Genomic DNA, 19057 nt, shown 5'->3' with positions numbered 1-19057 from the left:
TTTCACCTTGTGGGCTAGTTTTCCCAATTTCTAGGGTTAAATTCGACCTAATTGATATCATATCAATATCAGTATCATTATTCATGATTTCTAATTTAAAATTTGATTATGCTTAGACTTCTTTGGTTCTGAGCTTCAGAGGAAGGGCAAGGCGATAGATTGACTTGTTGGTGTTGTAGTACAGCAGTCCAGGTAGGTTATGATTTACCTTTGGTGAGACTTAGGATAGTGAATCACATATTTAGATTATGATGTCGGAGACATCATGTGAGCCTTCGGGTGTGAAGTTGGGGTGGATATTGCCTTAGGTTGAGCCCTAATGTGTGCTGGGACTAGCCACCCCGTTATATGTGTTTAATTGTTTAATGGTGTTGGCTTGATGCCATGTGTAGTTGGTAGATAGCGAATGTCGCTTGTTGTCCTGATTGGGGATAGGATTGGCATACCCTCGTTGGTATTTGTACTATGATACATTGTTGGCGTACCCACTGTTGGTACATGAGTTATTGATATATGTTGGCATACCCACTGTTGGTATTATAATGTGATATATTATTGGCGTACCCCGTTGAGGTACTTGTGATATTGAGCTTACTTTTTATGATTGACATAAGCACTGCACGCATTCTCTCATATTATCATGCATGGCCGATATCTGGTGATGATCTGGTATCGTTGATTGAGCGAAACTGATATTTGATAAACTCTTTTACTTGAGTGAGTGTGAAAAAGACCGATGTCCGAAGATCCATTTCGAAATCATTGTTTATATGAAACTGATACTTGCTAAACTCCTTTACATGAGTGATTGTGAGGAGGCCGATGTCCGAGGTTCAATTCCAGAATCGTTGATTTGTGAAACTGATATTTGACAACTCTTTTGAGTGATTGTGAGGAGGCTGATGTCCGATGGTTATATTCGGGCATCGTTGTGCATGGCCGTTTCTGATGTTATCCCGGATTCAATTGTAGTGCATGGGCTCCGCGGGTTCCCCAGAGTGGTGCCGGTGAGACTCCCCTGTGAGCAATTAGCCAGAGTCGCGTCTGTCTGTTTGGCAAAGATCCAGGACGGGTGGCACTCAGACTTCGCGAGTCACACTGGGTTGTGCTGCCGAGACGTCGATATTTCTGTCTGGAGTACATGTGTACATCTCATTTGCGTAGCATGGCATGACATCACATTCATACCATTATTGCACTGCATTGTATTATGACTTGAGTGAGATGTCGTGATGACTGTATTGTGGTGGATTGTGTTGTTGATTCTATGGTGTTGATTGTTCCAGGAATTGATATACTCAGACTTATTATATTGGGTTAGATACTTACATAGGTGTTGACGGATACTCAGTTACGATTATATTATTTTATGCTTGATTGTTCCACTTGTTTATCTGCATTATTCTCTAAATTGTGTTAACTATGCTTAGTCGGCCTATGATGCCTTCCAGTACAGTTGTTTGTACTGACCTGCACTTGTTGCATTCTTTTATGAATGCAAAGTATCAGGCCAGATCTACTTCTCTGACTCGTGGCTGATCGACTCCTCAGCTTCTACTTGAGTTTTCTAGGGTGAGCATGGCGTCCTTCTGACCTCGAAGACTCTTCTATTGTTTATGTCTTACTTTCCTTTCAAGACATGATTTGAGACACTTTATGTATTATTATTCAGACTAGAGTTATTCGGATTTAGATGCTCTTGTATGACCAGACCAGATACTGGGGCGGATTCATTTACTATGCTCTTGTATGACCAGACCAGATACTGGGGCGGATTCATTTACTTCCACACTTTTCTATATTATACTATATTGTGAGACTTACGTCATTTACTTCTTCCGCTTTTCATTATATTTATTGATTGTGAACGTTGAGTTAAGGGTTCGCCTACCGAGGGGGGAATGGTAGGTGCCTGTATGAACACCGCACCCAAACCCATAACAACGGTTCAATTGGTATCTGATGTAACGACCCGTTTGGTCGTTATAGTCCTTTTGACACTTTCGCCATTTCCGAGCATTTATTGACTCATTTTAACCTGAGGTTCACTTTTGGGCAAACAGACCTTTTCTGGAGTTTCGTCAACTCTGAGATGTCCGGATGATTGTTTAGAACTTGTAGTATGATTGTTTCGGTTCCCAAAGCATTTTGGTGCATTTCGGGACTTTGGTTGGGAAATGGGAAGTAAGCATCGGTGGTTGACTGGGTCAACGGGACCTCCGTTGAAAATTTCGAGACCACGAGTGCGTTCGTAACATATTTTTGTATGAGTTTAGGTGGTCGGGTATGAGCAGATGGCCTCGGGATAACTCGAAAATTCGATGGAAGACTTAAAAAAGTTGGGCATTTCTGGTGTCTGGTGCCGCCAGCCGCCCCAGCGGTACCGCTATGGCAGTGTAGTGGCCACTGGGGCGGTCATAAGTAAATTGGCTTCACCGCTGTAGCGGTGTCTCCAACGCCGCAGCGTCGCCGCTGTAGCGGCAATACCCTTGCCATGGTGGTCACGGGCAGGGAAATTTCATTAAATGTGTCTTAAAATAAGACCTAGTCCCTCATTATGTCATAACTCGATATTGGAGCTTGGGGAGGCTATTCCTGAGGATAAATTGAGGAATTTCTTGGAGGTAAAGCTTTGTCTAATCACTTACTTCTCTTTAATCATTATCATCTTAGAATCATCCCTTCCCTTTTCAATCCCTTAGAAGTAGAATTTGAAGAAGGGGTTTGGGAGACTTCTCCCTAGGGTTATAATTGATAAAAGTGATGATGATAATACTAAAATGTGACGAATCTAAGCTTAGTAACCCCATATTGTTACACCCCGAAAAATTTCGCGCTACCAAGAATTGTAGACGACTTGGTACGAGCTCGGAGAAGAGTAAAGTCATACGAGGATTAGGATGAAGATTATATGATTTGATTATAAAAATATATATATATATATATGTATGACATTTGGAGACCATATGGGGTGAATCAGTTCAGACGATACTGGACGAAAAACCTTTGTTATTGTAAGCTAAGTGGGGCCACACGCTGGGGATTTATAAAGGACATATGAAACATTATATGAGTAGTACATGGGAAGTTGAGCAAGTCTTAAGAAGGACCCTTAAGCCGAAAATGGGCATAAGCCCTTCAAAGGGATGATTTAAGGAAATGCTTTCGGACGATCTGAATTGAAGAGGCCAAAACGTCGTTATAAGTGTGGAATTTGGAAAAACACCAAAGATGAAAGTTGTAGATAATTGAAATAGCTTTCCAATTATAGGTCGTGGGCCCTCATACGAAATCGGCTGTCTGGGAAAAAAAATTACCCTGCGCGAACGCGCTAGAAGGTGGCGAACGCGCAGGGCAGGACCTTGTAACTCAGCGCGAACGCGCCACGTGGCAGCACGATCGCGCTGAGCAAATTTTAAGTCGGTTCATGCAGAACCTGGACCGTTATATAAAGGGGTTGGCCCCTTATTTTTTCAGACCAAACACATCCAAACTCCCATTAATATTCCAGAGATTTCCCCAACCTTCCAAACATCAACCTTTAAGCCAAAACTAGGTAAAATTCCCAAATTCTGGTCCAAACGGCGTATAGTTGCGACTACAAAATTGTATAGCGACGAGTTATGGCTTAAGCGCACGATGGAGAAGTGAAGATACGGCAATATTATCGAGAGAAAGGTATGAATCTCCTGCTATTAATGTTAATCTTGGTTTATTTGCGGAGAAGGAACTGTTAAATTGATATAAAATGATTCTGTGGTGGAAATGTGGGACAAATACCATATGGGATGTTTAGGAAGTATTTTGGTATTGGAAATATTATGGTTAATGTTGGTATTGTTGTTGTTGTTGTTGGTTGCTGAGTTGGAATTTCGGGCTAGGCATATAAACAGAGGAGATGCTGCCGAAATTTCGACAGATTTTAGAAAGACTTATTTAAAGGTTTAGAATAAGTATATAACAACGAGACTAATTATAGTATGAATGGTCTTATATGTTGACTTGCGGGATTGGACGGATAAGCGTAGGTAGTTGGAGGCTGAACAGGTATGTTAAGGCTCGTCCCTTTCTTTCAAAGGCATGATTCCGATGGTACGATTTCATAAATGTTTCCATAACCTCATTGTTTTCAAAATTTAGAAGCTTATGACTCCAAGGCATGGTTTCTTTCCCGATAACCCATAAATGTTTTCTTTCCCGATAACCCATAAATGTTTTCCAAAATGCCCGTATTTTCCAAACCAAAGATATATGATTCTGTGAGCTCTTATGATAACAGCGATGAACATGTTTTTTACGATGATAATGATGATGTTAAAAATGATAATATTTTCTACAATGATTATGGTGATGATGCTTTTATAGTTAAAAGTCTCAAGTTATGAGATCGATGCTTTTATGAGATTATTGAGCTATTTTCTTGACTTTCTCAATTTCATTCATTGTTGTTGGTCTCACCTTATACCAATTGTTCCTTCAAGGTGAGATAGAGAGATGATGATTATTCTATAATATAATCGGAGGTTACCGACCTTACGTCACTCCGATAGAAGCTTCCTTTGGGCTCTCATGCATGTTGCTTATATTATATATGTATATGATATATGTATATGTATATGGGGGATATGGAAAAAGGGCGAGGCGCTATAGACGCATGGCCACCTAATCAGTTGGTATAATATGTATGATATCATCCCGGACGCGAGATGCCCGGACACGGGATATATGGTTAAATGGATCGGGCCGACGTTCCTCGGCACTATCATATGTTCTATTTTATGTATACATGTATAAGAAATGTTTTTTTCAAAGAAAGCTAAGCATGCATGGTATCCGCCCTAAGAGGCATCCTGATGTACAAGTTATTCCCCTACCTCATGTTATGTTCCATATGTCTTATTACATTACTATTCATGCCCTACATACTCGGTACATTACTCGTACTGACGTCTCTTCTTGTGGACGCTGCGTTCATGCCTGCAGGATCAGGTAGCCAGCCGGACGATCCACATCAGTAGGACCTCCCCTCAGCGGCAGTCAGTACGCTCCATTGATCCGGAGCTACAGCCCTTTTGGTATGCTATCCTGTTATGTACATATATGGGTATGGCAGGGCCTTGTCCTGTCCTTTCTACAGTCTGTTTTTTTCCATATAGGTCTGTAGATAGTGATGTGTAGTCGTGATGTTATGCAGCCTCGTCGGCGCTTGTTTGTTGTACAATATATATATGTATAGTGGCCAAATCGGTTTGCATTGTTACTCTCAGTATTTATGCTTATGTGTATGTGTTGGCTGTGAGTTCTCGATATTGTGTCTCTTGTGTTAATTGTTCGGGAGACAGTATAGCTCAGTTACAGATTGTGTATGGGCCCAGGATAGTCAGTGAGAAGTAAATGCAAGCATAGGAGTGCTTGGCCAGCAGTGGTCGGGTACTCGTCACGGCTCATCGGTTTGGGTCGTGACACAAATCTTCCACTTTTAATGTTGAATTTCAGATTTGGGGAATTAGGGTTCATATCCAATTTGGGGATTTTTCTAGAAATTAGATTTGGGGATAGTCCTTGAGCTAAATCAACAATAAATGATTGGGTTATGATTACCTAGGATTCAACTTGGTATTTTACCCGTGAATTTCTCGTTTCACCTTGTGGGCTCTTTTCCCTAATTTCTAGGGTTATATTGGACCTAATTGATATCATAGCAATATTAGTATCATTATTCATAATTTCTAATTTAGAATTCGATTATGCTTAGACTACTTTAGTTCTGAGCTTCAGAGCAAAGGCAAGGCGATAGAGTGACCTGTTGGTGTTGCAATTTAGCAGTCCAGGTAGGTTATGGTTTACCTTTGGTGAGACTTAGTGTAGTGAATCACATATTTAGATTATGATGTCGGAGAAAGCATGTGAACCTTCAGATTTGAAGTTGGGATGGATATTGCCTTAGGTTGGGCCCTGATGTGTGCTGGGACTAGCCACCCCGTTATATGTGTTTGATTGTTTAATGGTGTTGGCTTGATGCCATGCGTAGTTGGTAGATAGCGAATGTCGCTTGTTGTCCTGATTAGGGATTGGATTGGCATATCCTTGTTGGTATTTGTACTATGATACATTATTGGCGTACCCACTGTTGGTACTTGAGTTATTGCTATATGTTGGCATACCCACTGTTGGTATTGTGATGTGATATATTGTTGGTGTAACCCGTTGAGGTACTTGTGATATTGAGCTTAGTTGTTGATGATTGACATATGCACTGCACGCATTCTCTCATATTATCATGCATGGCCGATATCCGGTGATGATCCGGTATCGTTGATTGAGCGAAACCGATATTTGATATACTTTTTTACTTGAGTGATTGTGAAAAAGGTCGCTGTCCAAAGATCCATTTCGGAATCGTTGTTTATATGAAACTGATACTTGCTAAACTCTTTTACTTGAGTGATTGTGAGGAGGACGATGTCCGATGGTTATATTCAGGCATCGTTGTGCATAGTCGTTTCCGATGTTATCCCAGATTCGATTGTAGTGCATAGGCTCCGCGGGTCCCCTGAGTGGTGCCGGTGAGACTCCCCCTATGAGCAATTAGCCAGGGTCACGTCTGTCTGTTTGGCAAAGATCCGGGATGGGTGGTACTTAAACTTCGCAAGTCACACTGGGTTGTGCTGCCGAGACGTCGATATTTCCTTCCGGAGTACATGTTCACATCTCATTTGCATAGCATGGCTTGACATCACATTCATACCATTATTGCACTAAATTGCATTATAACTTGAGTGAGATGTCTTGATTACACTATTGTGGTGGATTGTGTTGTTGATTCTATGGTATTGATTGTTCCAGGAATTGATATACTCAGACTTATTATGTTGGGGTTAGATACTTACATAGGTGTTGATTGATATTCAGTCACGATTATATTGTTTCATGCTTGATTGTTCTACTTGTTTATCTGCGTTATTCTTTGAATTGTGTTATCTATGCTTAGTTGGCCTATAATGCCTACCAGTACTGTTGTTTGTATTGACCTGCACTTGCTGTATTCTTTTATGAATGCAGAGTATAAGGCCGGATCTACTTCTCTGACTCGTGGTTGATCGACTCCTCAACTTCTACTTGAGTTTTCTAGGGTGAGCATGGCGTCCGCTGACCTCGAAGACTCTTCTATTGTTTATGTCTTACTTTCCTTTCAAGACATGATTTGAGACACTTTATGTATTATTATTCAGACCAGAGTTATTCGGATTTAGATGCTCTTGTATGACTAGACTAGATACTGGGGTGGATTCATTTACTTCCGCACTTTTCTATGTTATACTATATTGTGAGACTTATGTCATTTACTTCTTTCGCTTTTCATTATATTTATTGATTGTGAACGTTGAGTTAAGGGTTCGCCTATCGAGGTGGGAATGGTAGGTACCCGCATGACCTAGGCTAAAATGGGTTGTGACATAGAAGCATGGAGATATGTATATAGGGTGAGAGTTGTGTTGAAGGTGAATTTGCAAATCGAATACATGAATCAAACGAATGTAATGAAACAGTTGGTTCCCGTGATTTGGCATCATCAAGTTGTGGAAAGGTTGATGTGTTATTCAAAAACAACAAGGGTATGGTTATTGATGACAATAACCAAAAAGTAGTTGTTGTCGGTCAAGTATACAAGGATAAAGATACATTAAAAGCTGTGATGGAGAATTATGCAATTACAAACAGGTTCAATTACCGTACAGAAAGGTGTAATGCAGTAAGGTGTTGGAATATGCATTTGTGTATGTATTTATAACTGTGTGTGTTTATGTATTTAAACCGTGGCAGTGCATGTTTTTTTTAATTTGTACAAGTTGAAGTATTTTTTCAGCATGTGTATGTTTGGTATGAAGTAAAGTCAAACTGATTTTTATGAATTTATAGTTATAAACAATGTATTTGGCATGGTTTGCATTTGAGTAACTTGTTTACATATTCATTTGTCCTTTGTAATAAGTACAACAATAAATACATAGATGTATTTATGTGTATTGATGTATTTTACACTAATGTGTTTTTTATTGATGTTTTTTTTATGTAGCTACACACTTGTGTGCGTATCAGGAGAGTCTGGTTGGAAATTCAGGGTGTCAAGTGTAGGTAAGTTAGGAATCTTTAGAGTTAGAGAGTTTCATTACAAACATACATGCCCGTTAAAGGAAATGGTTTATTCCCAATGCCAAGCTACAAGTCGGTTGATAAGTGGGATTGTCAAACCCGAAATAGCAAACCATAAGAGGAAATATATGCCTAAAGATATTATGGAGGATGTCAAAAATGATTTTAGCATGGATGTTTCATACATGGTTGCTTGGCGGGCCGAAGAAAAGACGATGAAAAATTTAATGGGTGACCAGGCTGAATCTTATAAAAGATTACTTGGATATCTATACATCATGGATAAGACTTAACCGGGTTCACATATCAGAATGCGTAAAACCCGCGACAACGAATTTCTATATGTTTTTATAGCACTGTATGCATTTATCAAAAGCTTTGATTATTGTCGGGCAATTGTGGTAGTTGACGGAAGCCACTTAAAAGCAACATAAAATGGAACATTTGTCTCAGCAAGCACATTAGATAGTGCAGATATGTCAAAAATACATATTAATTTGTTACCTTAATATGTGTTTTTTCTGTTTTAGACAAATACATAATGTATTTTATGCATTTTTTTTGTAACTGTATGTCCAGGCAACATACTTCCCGTAGCATATGGTGTGATTGATTCTGAGAATGAGAGATCCTGGACGTAGTTTTTCGAGCGTTTCAGAGAAACATATGGAATTATAGAGAACATGTGTATCGTATCTGATAGGCATGAAAGTATAAACAAGGCTGTTTGTAGAATTTATCCAGAAGTTGCGCATTATGCATGTATATGGCATCTGTGGGGTAATGTATGGAAAACAAATACAAGAAGAGCCATGATGTGTTGAGTCCTGTTTTTTATTCTATGGCAAAGGCATACACGCAGGATGAATTTGATGAGTTGATGGGGAAAGGTTCAAAAGGTAGATATGCGCGTGACAGAGTATTTGGAATCAGCTGGTAGAGACAACTGGGCTAGATTGTATGCATCTGTTAACCGAGGGTGGACAATGACTTGTAACATAGCAGAGTGCATTAACCGACATCTTCTAGCAGCTAGAGAACTGCCTATATATGACTTTCTCGAAGAAGTTAGAAGGATGTTTGGGAGATAGAATTACAATAACCGGAGAAATGGAACATACACGTTCACTACACTCGGTAAAAAGTTTCAGGAGATGCTATCAATCAACGAGTATATGTCTACGAATGACTGTATGTTTCATTTTAATGCTTGTTATAATGTATTTGACAAACTTGTACTTGTACTAATCTGAGGTGTTATTTCACATTATATCAATGTGTATTTGGTACCACTGAATAGTTAGTTTAAATGTAAGTTAATATATGCTTCTATAAAAATCGATATGTATTTCATTAATCGTATGTTTATTTATTTTAAAATTCTGATTAGTTCAATAACAAAATACATGTAATATTTATTTTTTCAGGTAGAACCGTCAACCGAATTCGTGTACACAGTACATGATGGAGGAAGGCGTTTCATTCTTAATTTGAATAACAAAACTTGCAGTTGTCATATGTTTCAACTAGATGAAATTCTCTGCCTGCATGCATGGGCTGTCATTAAGAAGAAAAATCTAGTTGCTGATGATTATTGCTCTGATTTGTTCAAACCGGAGACGGTGTTGAAGACATATGATGTACCTGTGGATCCTCTACCCGACGAGCGTGAATGGAACATTCCCAAATTCATCTTGGAGGATGTGGTTTTGCCACCAAGATACAAGAGACCGCCTGGTAGGCCAAAGAAGAGGCGTGATAAGCCTTCAAGTGAATTGCTCGCTGGAAAGAATAGACATGCTTGCAGTACTTGTGGACAACTTGGACACAACAAATGTTCATGTAGTTTTGAGCCTCGAAGGAAGTGAATAGATTTTTCTTGTGTTCCTATCCATTTAACTTTCTTAGGGAAATTCATTGGTTATTTAAGTATTTGAACACTTGTGTCAAAAACTTCTATTGACAAATGTTGTCGTATTACTGAAGTTCATGCTATGAAATGTATGTCCTATTCAATCTGATCTTAATTGCATTTTTTCCGATACATATGGTGTTTTTATCAACTTCAAAATACTGTGTAGTTGGTAAAAGAACATACATATTATCTCCGTAAACTGGTAAAGTTTTTTTTTTTATTGGAATTATTTTGGATTGGAGGCTAGTAGTTGTTCTGGTCATGTCAAATACACCATATATATTGGTTAGCCTTCGGAAAATTGTATAAACTGTAATAGAACATAAATATTTTTTTTGATCCTAGTGTGTGAAATTACACGGTAATGTTCATGTATTTGAACACCAAAAAAAGGCAAATATTCCGGTAAAAATGGTGTTATCTATCAGCTTCATAACACTGCATATGTGGTAAAAAAAAACATACGTATTATTTCTGAAACTGATGAAGTTTTTTTTTTTTTTCAATTTTTTTGATTGAAATCATATAGTTGTGTTGGTCATGTCAAATACACAAGATATGTTTATTAAACTTCAACAAAAATGAATAAACTGTAATAAAACATACATATTTTGTGAACCTGGTGACTGAAATTCCAAGGTAATGATCATGTATTTGTTGATTCAAGTTGTCACAGTTTACTGTATTTTATCCAACTTCAGATTCTTTTGATAAAATATGGAACTAGGTATTTCAAACATATGGAACATAACCTTTGAGATCTGCCACATTCAAGCATAAATATGTTTGCTACTTATGTGCTACCAGCAGGTTGATGTGGCAGAATTTCAACATAGACAACCTCAAGGATATCGATCTGTCCCTTATCCGCATATGCTGGGTCTTTCACCAAATCTATGATTTTTTGATTTACATAGAATCCATTCAGATGTAGGAAATGTGGCAGAAGTGTAGCAAGCTTTTTTATTTCATTCCTAACAATTGCGTTGTGCCCGACTGCTTGATACGAGTTGTAAACATACATACGCCTGTCCATTTCAAAAAAAAAAAATCAGCGATAAATGCTGAATGAAACTCTAATGATAAAATAATTAATTCATCAACAAAAATACCTGTCCTTGAATGAAAGGACTTCTAATAACCAATGATTTTCTTCTTTCATATACACTGGTATTAGCACATTGTCAACCGTATGCCACAGGACATTGGCAATAAGCCTGTGGCCCTTAACATACTCACACAATAGTTGCTCTTCATTGGCCACGTTGGTCTTGGTTTCAACATTGTGATATGTGTGGTGGACCACAACAATTTTCTGCTTGAATAGACAATCAACAGTGGTGAATCTGTAATTGTTCCTTTTATCATACTTTCCTTTCTTCCGAAAGTAGTAGAAAATGACGTCAATGTGCTGAACTGGTCAAAAATACATCAATTAGAGCACATTCAAATACATAAAAACATTTTTTATAAAACTGTGAATTTCATTCCTGATAAAATTCACCTCATCATTCCAAAGCTGGCCATCCATCATTAAAAGGTAAAACTAGTTTTTATCATCGACAGTTGTGATGCCAAAATTGAATTTGACTCCATGATAAAAAACTGCCATCTTTTTTTAATAGTCTTCGTAATTCTTTCTGCGGCAACAAAATAAACAAATACATCAAGTTATTCACAATAACCATGTTGAATTACTGTATGTAATACTGGAATCAAAATATACTTGCTATCATGCCTCACAAGCAGACCATTACGAAGCCAATTACGATATTCATCAACAATTTGTACATCAAGTGGACCAGTAATGGGATCTTGCTGGAATGGATATTTTTCATCAAACACAGGAACATGATTCGTTCCCGAACTACTACGTGTGTATTTTATATTTAAACATTAACAGTTGCGTATTAAAAAACAATCAAGTAAAATAGAAACTTGAATAAATACATATCAAAATCTGTCACAAATGGTGAAGACTTGTATTTAATGGGGCGTGTAGCTCAAGGGACTGATGGATGCAAAATGATTTCTTTCCCTGGGTTTGGCTCGGGTAATAATTATCAGGCAACAACACTGAGATAAAGGTTGTGCGTTACAAACTGCTGCCTGGGGTTCCTCTAAGACAGTCGAGCTGGTGTTTTGCCCGGTCTTTTCCTCTTGAACTTGTTCATTAGCCATTTCTGATTCTGCTATATTTGCTAGCACCTGTGCGATCACCTACTTAAAAATACAAAAAGAAACGTTATTCAGGCACTTGTATTTTACATATAAAAAAATGGCTGAATCAGAATAAGGTTATTTCGAACCTCGGAATTATTTGAATCATCAAAATGTTTTTTCTCTTCCATAGTATATTTCCCTGTTTGATCAGCCGGACGTTCAACTGAAGTCTTGGGTTCTCCTGAAAGATCACCTTCTTCCACAATCTCTTCAGTTGAAACTTTCACCCTATCGCCGCTCTCATTGCCAATACCAACTTGAATATCCAGTGCAAGACCCTTTTCCTTAAAATTATTTAAAAAGCAGCCCAAAAGTATATAAAATACATGAATCAAATAGATAAAAAAATAAATAAGAAAAACACAGTAACATAAATTTGAGAAAAATCTACTAAATACAACAAATAGATTCAGAGGATTTAATGCCACTATCATGTTGTCAAAATTTGTTGAAGATGTCAAAACAATCTACTGAAAACTATTTGTTGAAGATGTCCAAAAGCTGTACACAAATACATAACAAACAGTACACCGTCATGTTGTCAAAAAATAGTACACAAATACATGATACTACTATTTCATATCAATATCAAATACATAATTTATCAAAGTCCAGTAGACACAAAATTTGCATCATACCTAAGTTATATTTTTTTTTAAAAATAACATATAAAATGAGTAAAAAATGGTAAATACATCACAAAATGTGTACCTTTGTTGAATGTACATCAACTGTATCAGTCTCCATGCGAATACCATCCTCATGGTCTATGTAATCATCAGCTGCTTGATGTATGGTGCCATCAGGTAAAGGAACATGAGTTCCGCTGTCATCACTGTAAAATACAATGATGTATTTGTTAGATACATATGCTTCATACTTATACTGAAGGCAATCATTTCAATATGTATTTATTAATTTTTTTTACCTTTGCTGAATCTTGATTCCCTTTGACATGTTCCAAAACCTTTTCGAAGTTTTCATCAATAACTTTGCGAATTGAGCTCAGTAAAAACATTCTTGAATTTAGCAAGCACCCAAATGGTAAACACAACAAATTCATTAAAAATCCTTATTTGTGGTAGTTAGATAAATATCAAAATAAAATAATAAAACTTACTTCCTGCTTAAATTGATTAAGTTCCTCCCTCAAACTTTTGACGTCATCTGATTTGCTGGTAGATATGTCGTCAACCGGAGCATGGTGGACACTTGGAGTAGCTTTTTCTTTATCCTTTGATTGAAGAGGCTTATCTGCCACCGAAGCAGATTTTTTAGAGGATTGTCCAACTTTAGCATGGGTATCCATTTTTGGGATTGGGGTTGGTGACTTCTGCACAAGCAATGGTGCCGTTGACATCTTCCTAGGCTTCTTGTGCAGTGGAGATTTTGATGCATCCTTCTTTTGAGTTTTTTTGGCAGCAGCAACATGGGGTGGTGTTGTGCTAAGTTTCGCATATTCATCTTCCTCTTGGTGTATTTGAGGTGGTGGTGCAGATCTGTTGATCAAGTATGGATTGCAGACCAAGCTTCTCAACCTCTGACATGGTAAGAACAATATCTTTAAAGTTAAGAATGTCCTGCAAATACAAATATTGTGAACTGTCAGTTTATACCCTCTCTGTATTTGACAAATACACAGCAAATAAATAAACAAAATACAAATGAAATACTAGTTGATAGGCATGTATTTAATGTAAGTATTTTACCTTAGATACTCCGTCCTTAAACATGCCCGTCATCAAGTAGTTAACTAATGGCTTTGGGTTCACTGTTTTTCAGTTGAACAATCTTGGGATTCGGCTTGCAGTTTTAACCGCTAAATTAGAGTCAATAGTAGATCAACACTCATATATCCACACTTGCATAGCAAAAGGAAAACCCCGTAAACAGTAAAACTGTTTTGGCCTGTCCATCTTGTGGTGAATACTCTTAATCAAATCATCAAATGCTTCCTTACCCCATGTATAGTCTTTGTACCGTCCACTCTCTACCAAGTCAAAATGATGTCTTGGGACTGTGACGCTCCTTTTTTCACTGGAAAGTATGTAATTATGAATGAAATAAAGGATCGCAATCTTTACAGTATCTTCATCTGCGTTATCACCAACACTCCAATCCTTGTCTTCAAAGCACTTATTTAAAGTCATCTTTAAAACACTATTACCAGAACCACCGAAATATTCTTCCAACAGTCTGTTGCGACCCTCGTCAAAAACAATTTCCTCACCATAACACTTCAAACCAGTAATTAATGCAAACTCAAAAAGACCGAATGTCAATTCCGTCCCATTAATATCGATAACAAACGCATCACTATTGCTACGCTTCAACTCCCTAACCATAAAACACCTAAACAACTGACCCTGAACCTCAGTGTCAACTTGCATCTGCATATATTTTCCAAAAAAAGTTTTGGAAAAAAGCTAGAATTGTCTATCGGTAAGTTTCTCCTGCAACTCATCTTTAATGGTATGGTTCATATATGAAGCATAACGTATCGGTTGAGTGGGGGAATGTTTAACTAGGAATTTGGAGGCCTGAAAGTTTGAATATAATGGCAACACATGAGAATCAAAATATATAATCAAAACATGTGTACTAAAATGCAGCAAACAAAATCCATAAAAAATATCAACTCAGTTGTACAACACATTTGGATCTAATTTTCTAATTTGTTCAAAATCACATTTAGATGACACATACACATACCTATTTTTTAAAAAAAATACATAAATCTATGATTTATTCAAAAAATACACAAATGTGTGAAGTTACAAATACATGATACATATTACATAATTTTATAACAAAATACATTTATTAAAGATGTTTAGCTGACAAAGGTGCACAAATACTCATTTTATCTGACACATACACATACCTATTTTGAAAAATACATAAAACTGTGATTAATTCAAAAAATACACAAATGTGTGAAATTACAAATACATGATACATAGTTGATAATTTGATAACAAATACGGTTACTAAAATGTTTGTCAAATACGAAACTTATTCAGATTTTAATATTGAACATGAAACAACAAATACATACGAATGCTACCCATCTATTAATGAACTATTCAAATAAATAAATACATTCAAATATACTTACAGATGTGATCAAATACATAAATCATAAATTTAACCTAATTTGAGCAACATCTAAAATACAATTTTTGTATATATATCAAAAAATATCTGCTTGTTCACGGTTAATTGTTGTTCTACGGGATTTGTCTCTACAACATTTTTCCCTTTGCTACTAGAAGTAACATCAGAGGTTTTTATCCTCTTTGTGGCAGTATCAGAATTAATTTTGTTCTCTAAATTAACAATTGAAGGATTTCTAAGTTTGATAGGATCATGGATTTTCTTAGATCTCCTTTTAGCAGCCAATTTCTCAGCAGAAGCTGCATCAACATCATGTTGTTGCTGAGAAATACTCAAATCAAAAGAAGGGGAATCTAAATTTTGAAGAGTAGGGGGTATACCTCTCGTAACCCTACTAGATATGCTTTCATCCGCCATTACTTGATATTTTTCGCTACTCAAATTGGGAAATCCTGAGAATTAAAAGTGAAAAAGCTTGAAAATAGTCAAAAATATTGAGTTAAAGTGAACAAAATACACAAAAATAATGAAAACTTACACAAATACACCACCACCCACAAATCTCGGCGCAATGAATTTTGGTAGAATCATGCTTGATGGTAATGGAAAGATTCTGAGGAGAAAAAACGACTAAAATTTATGAAAAGGGAGAGAGAGAAACATAATGTATATTACGTGAGTTTCAAAATGGGGATTTGGGATAGTGGTTACCGTTATTTACGGTGTATTTGTGAACTGATAAATGCAATCCATAATAGGTAAGTTAGAAAAGTAATTAGCTATTATTATTAATTAAAAATAATGGTAGTTATTAACATTAAATAGGTACTAAAAGTAGCTATAACAAGTAAATTTTTCTTTTTTCTAATCCGGTCGAACTTGGCCCATCACGTGTCACAACATATTCAGCCCAAGGAACTGGTTTTCGAAAGTCATTCCTCACGCACAGCTCATTTTTAGTTTCAGTCCAAAGATAGAGTCCCATTTTTAGCCCAAATTCCTCAAGTTCAATAAATCCAAAACATGCCTTATTTTCTCAAAGAAGAGCAGCCCAGACGTTCTTTTTTTTTTTTCCAAATGGTTTGGTCCAAGTTAAGGCAGACTTCCAGCTCCAAAACGAATCATCCATCAAAAAGCACTTTTTTCTTTGTATCAATGGACTGTTACTCAGTTGGAGAGACCATTTAAATTTCAAAGCTATCAGCCAATTTTATGTCGCGAAATTTAATTTTAAAAAAATGCTTTTACATCGCTGAAATAATCCATTTAACCCAGTTTCAAGGCTATTTTAACAAATCTTCACCGCTTTTATGTCCCAAAATGGTTCAAAAGCCAAGTAAGCAAAACATTTTTTTTTATAAAGCTGAGATTTTGTTAGAAAAAGGATTTGCGCCCATTTAAAATAATGAGGGTTTCACTAATAGTAGAGGTTTAATTTTACAACAAAAAAAATTACATCAACATGATCAAGCAAGAGAGAGCAAATAAACTTAGTTAATGGGCTACCCGCACCTATTAACACTATTTTCACCCATAGTTGGGTCTTCCCAGTTTTTACCCATGTTGGGCCTTCGCAAAAGAACCCAGCTTCCCTTGCAAACAGCCAATTTCCACTCTGGCAGAAGCAAGATTGGGCCTCAGCCCAATCCTTGTATTTGTAGAGAAGTGACTCAGAAATGAAAAGAGGGAATTCCTTTCTAAGGCACAGCCTCGAAGAGATAGAACTTGGAAATCTACTTCAAACGCTCCCAGCGAACAAGAACACTCAAGAGAAGATTTTATATATAAATAACTTTAAACCTGCCGAGAATTTTAAAAGGGTTTCAAGTCGAAGTTCAAAAAACCAGTGATATTCTTAGTATTATGCAAACTAAAGAAATTTTTTCCGATCATATTTTCTGAAAAATATAAGACCCTATTTATAGAACCCCTTAAACCCTTAAAATCTCAAATCACCCGATGAGGTCCTCCAAGTTGGGGATTTTCCTCACACTTTTTGGTGTTGAAGGGTCAAGATTGGGTCAACTATACATCAAGGGTCATGATTCGATCAACTAAACCCAAATCTGAAAAGTTCATCGCGAACCAATAAGATCTCAAAATTCAAAATCTCAAACAAACAAGAACCATTAAAGGATTGGAGTGTTAGACCATTGAATACATAATAAAAATACCAAAAAATAAGTAAATTAGCCTGTTAACACACCGTTTGGTCGATTCGTGGTGGTAACGGGTGAAAGCATTGAATGCTTTACCCGTTGAGGCCATACAAGACTGTAAAAAGCAAAAGGCGTCTGCAACTTTGCCAAAAATGGCCTCGATGACGATGAGAGAGAAGAGAACCAATGAGGCGGCTAGGGTTTTGAAACGGAAAGGGAAAGGGAAGAGTGTAAGACGCGTTTGGCATTTGAAATAAAGAATGGGGCCTTTAGCCCCTTCATTTACTTCACGCACTGGGCCGGGTCAGGTCTTTGTTGGGCTGGACTAGGCCCCTCTGAAAAGGGCAGCCCACATTTTCATATACATACATATAATATATCATATCATATCATATATATATATATATATATCGTACGTAAATATTCTCTCTATATATGTGTGTGTGTGTGTGTGTGTAGTATATATGTATATAGATATATTACATGTATATATATTAATGCAGCAAACAAGAAAAGGAAAAGAATTAACGGGTAACAAAAAAAAAGACAATTTAAGAGATTGATTTGCTATTAAATTGAAATTAATCAACCAAAAACGTGGCTAAAAAAATAAATTTAAGGGATGAGCCTTAATTAAGTTGAAGCATGAATTTGCTATTTCCAATTGCATCCCTATTTTGGCTAGTTAATTGATTGTTTCAATTGTAGCCGTAATCAACATGTTATAAGAACATTTAACATAACCATAATTAGTTACCCAAACCAATTGTGATTTAAAAAAATTATCAATATGACTTGATTATGCAGAAAATAAAACATGAAGGGAAAAAGATAATTTATTTTGATTAATCCACCTCCTTGAAAATAGAGTGAAATGCCTAATAATTTGATAATTTGACAATTTAAACTATTAAGTAAAAAATTGTCGTAAACTACTTTCTCTTGGTTAATTTTGCAAAACATCATAATTGTAAAATACTTAGATTAATTTAAGCTATTATAGAAATTACTTTATCAAGCAAAATATTACCTAAATAATTTTATAAAATTATTTTGACTTATAAAAATACAGATTTCACTCTGTTTGATATTCAAGGACTCTGGGTAATCAAAACAAATTATGAGAGGTCAAAAATTATGTGTCAACAATTGCCCCTTCGGTGTTCGGGGATGGCGGGACCATCCCTGAGCAACGAAATTTGACTAACCCTGATTTTTGACTAACTCAAGTCACATTACCTCTCATTTTTATGCAATTTTCAAAATACATGGCCGATCCCTGGTTTCGGGGTTTCTTACATATCTCAAGTTGCATGAAAATTCAGGCTACTTGTAGTTCGACTCAATCATGACTTCTAAATGCATTTAAAATAAATTCTCAGATATTCCGGCTGTCAAGATGGGAAGTTCGGTGTGATTGGTAAGAGTGTGACTGACTCTCTAGCATTAAATCCGCCTACATATCCTTGTTCTTGGGAATCAAGTCACT

At 36.6% G+C, this 19057-nt stretch overlaps 2 protein-coding genes across 3 annotated transcripts; one reads left to right on the top strand and one right to left on the bottom strand.

Annotated features, from left to right (window-relative positions):
* Positions 1-9059: 9059 nt before the first annotated feature.
* On the top strand, positions 9060-10022 carry LOC132624134 (uncharacterized). Its single transcript, XM_060338959.1, has 2 exons — positions 9060-9221; positions 9582-10022. Exons 1-2 carry the CDS (start codon positions 9060-9062, stop codon positions 10020-10022), a joined length of 603 nt encoding a protein of 200 aa, XP_060194942.1.
* Positions 10023-11791: 1769 nt separating this feature from the next.
* LOC132622675 (uncharacterized) lies at positions 11792-17789 on the bottom strand. Of its 2 annotated transcripts, XM_060337326.1 has the most exons (10): positions 17616-17789; positions 16922-17209; positions 15948-16022; positions 15790-15861; positions 14002-14832; positions 13413-13872; positions 13221-13311; positions 13004-13127; positions 12379-12576; positions 11792-12289 (listed from the first exon to the last, which is right to left on the bottom strand). In XM_060337326.1, the coding sequence occupies exons 7-10, from the start codon at positions 13274-13276 to the stop codon at positions 12056-12058; spliced, it is 612 nt and encodes a 203-aa protein (XP_060193309.1). In that variant the 5' UTR covers positions 13277-13311; positions 13413-13872; positions 14002-14832; positions 15790-15861; positions 15948-16022; positions 16922-17209; positions 17616-17789; the 3' UTR covers positions 11792-12055. The 2 variants fall into 2 exon arrangements, with proteins under 2 accessions (XP_060193309.1, XP_060193308.1); XM_060337325.1 differs by having other exon boundaries at positions 16922-17789.
* Between the last annotated feature and the right edge of the window lie 1268 nt (positions 17790-19057).

This window comes from Lycium barbarum, chromosome 12, assembly GCF_019175385.1.
Source record: "Lycium barbarum isolate Lr01 chromosome 12, ASM1917538v2, whole genome shotgun sequence".
NCBI lineage: Eukaryota > Viridiplantae > Streptophyta > Magnoliopsida > Solanales > Solanaceae > Lycium > Lycium barbarum.
This window is presented reverse-complemented; position numbering and strand designations above follow the sequence as displayed.

Excerpts from the sequence above, each read along its gene's own strand:
- LOC132622675 (XM_060337325.1), bottom strand. The coding sequence starts at position 13,276 with ATGAAAACTTCGAAAAGGTTTTGGAACATGTCAAAGGGAATCAAGATT. Across the intron at positions 13,128-13,220 it reads GGAATCAAGATTCAGCAAAG|TGATGACAGCGGAACTCATG; the intron begins GTAAAAAAAATT and ends TGTATTTTACAG. Across the intron at positions 12,290-12,378 it reads ATGATTCAAATAATTCCGAG|GTGATCGCACAGGTGCTAGC; the intron begins GTTCGAAATAAC and ends ATTTTTAAGTAG.
- LOC132624134 (XM_060338959.1), top strand. The coding sequence starts at position 9,060 with ATGCGCGTGACAGAGTATTTGGAATCAGCTGGTAGAGACAACTGGGCT. Across the intron at positions 9,222-9,581 it reads TATATGACTTTCTCGAAGAA|GTAGAACCGTCAACCGAATT; the intron begins GTTAGAAGGATG and ends TTATTTTTTCAG.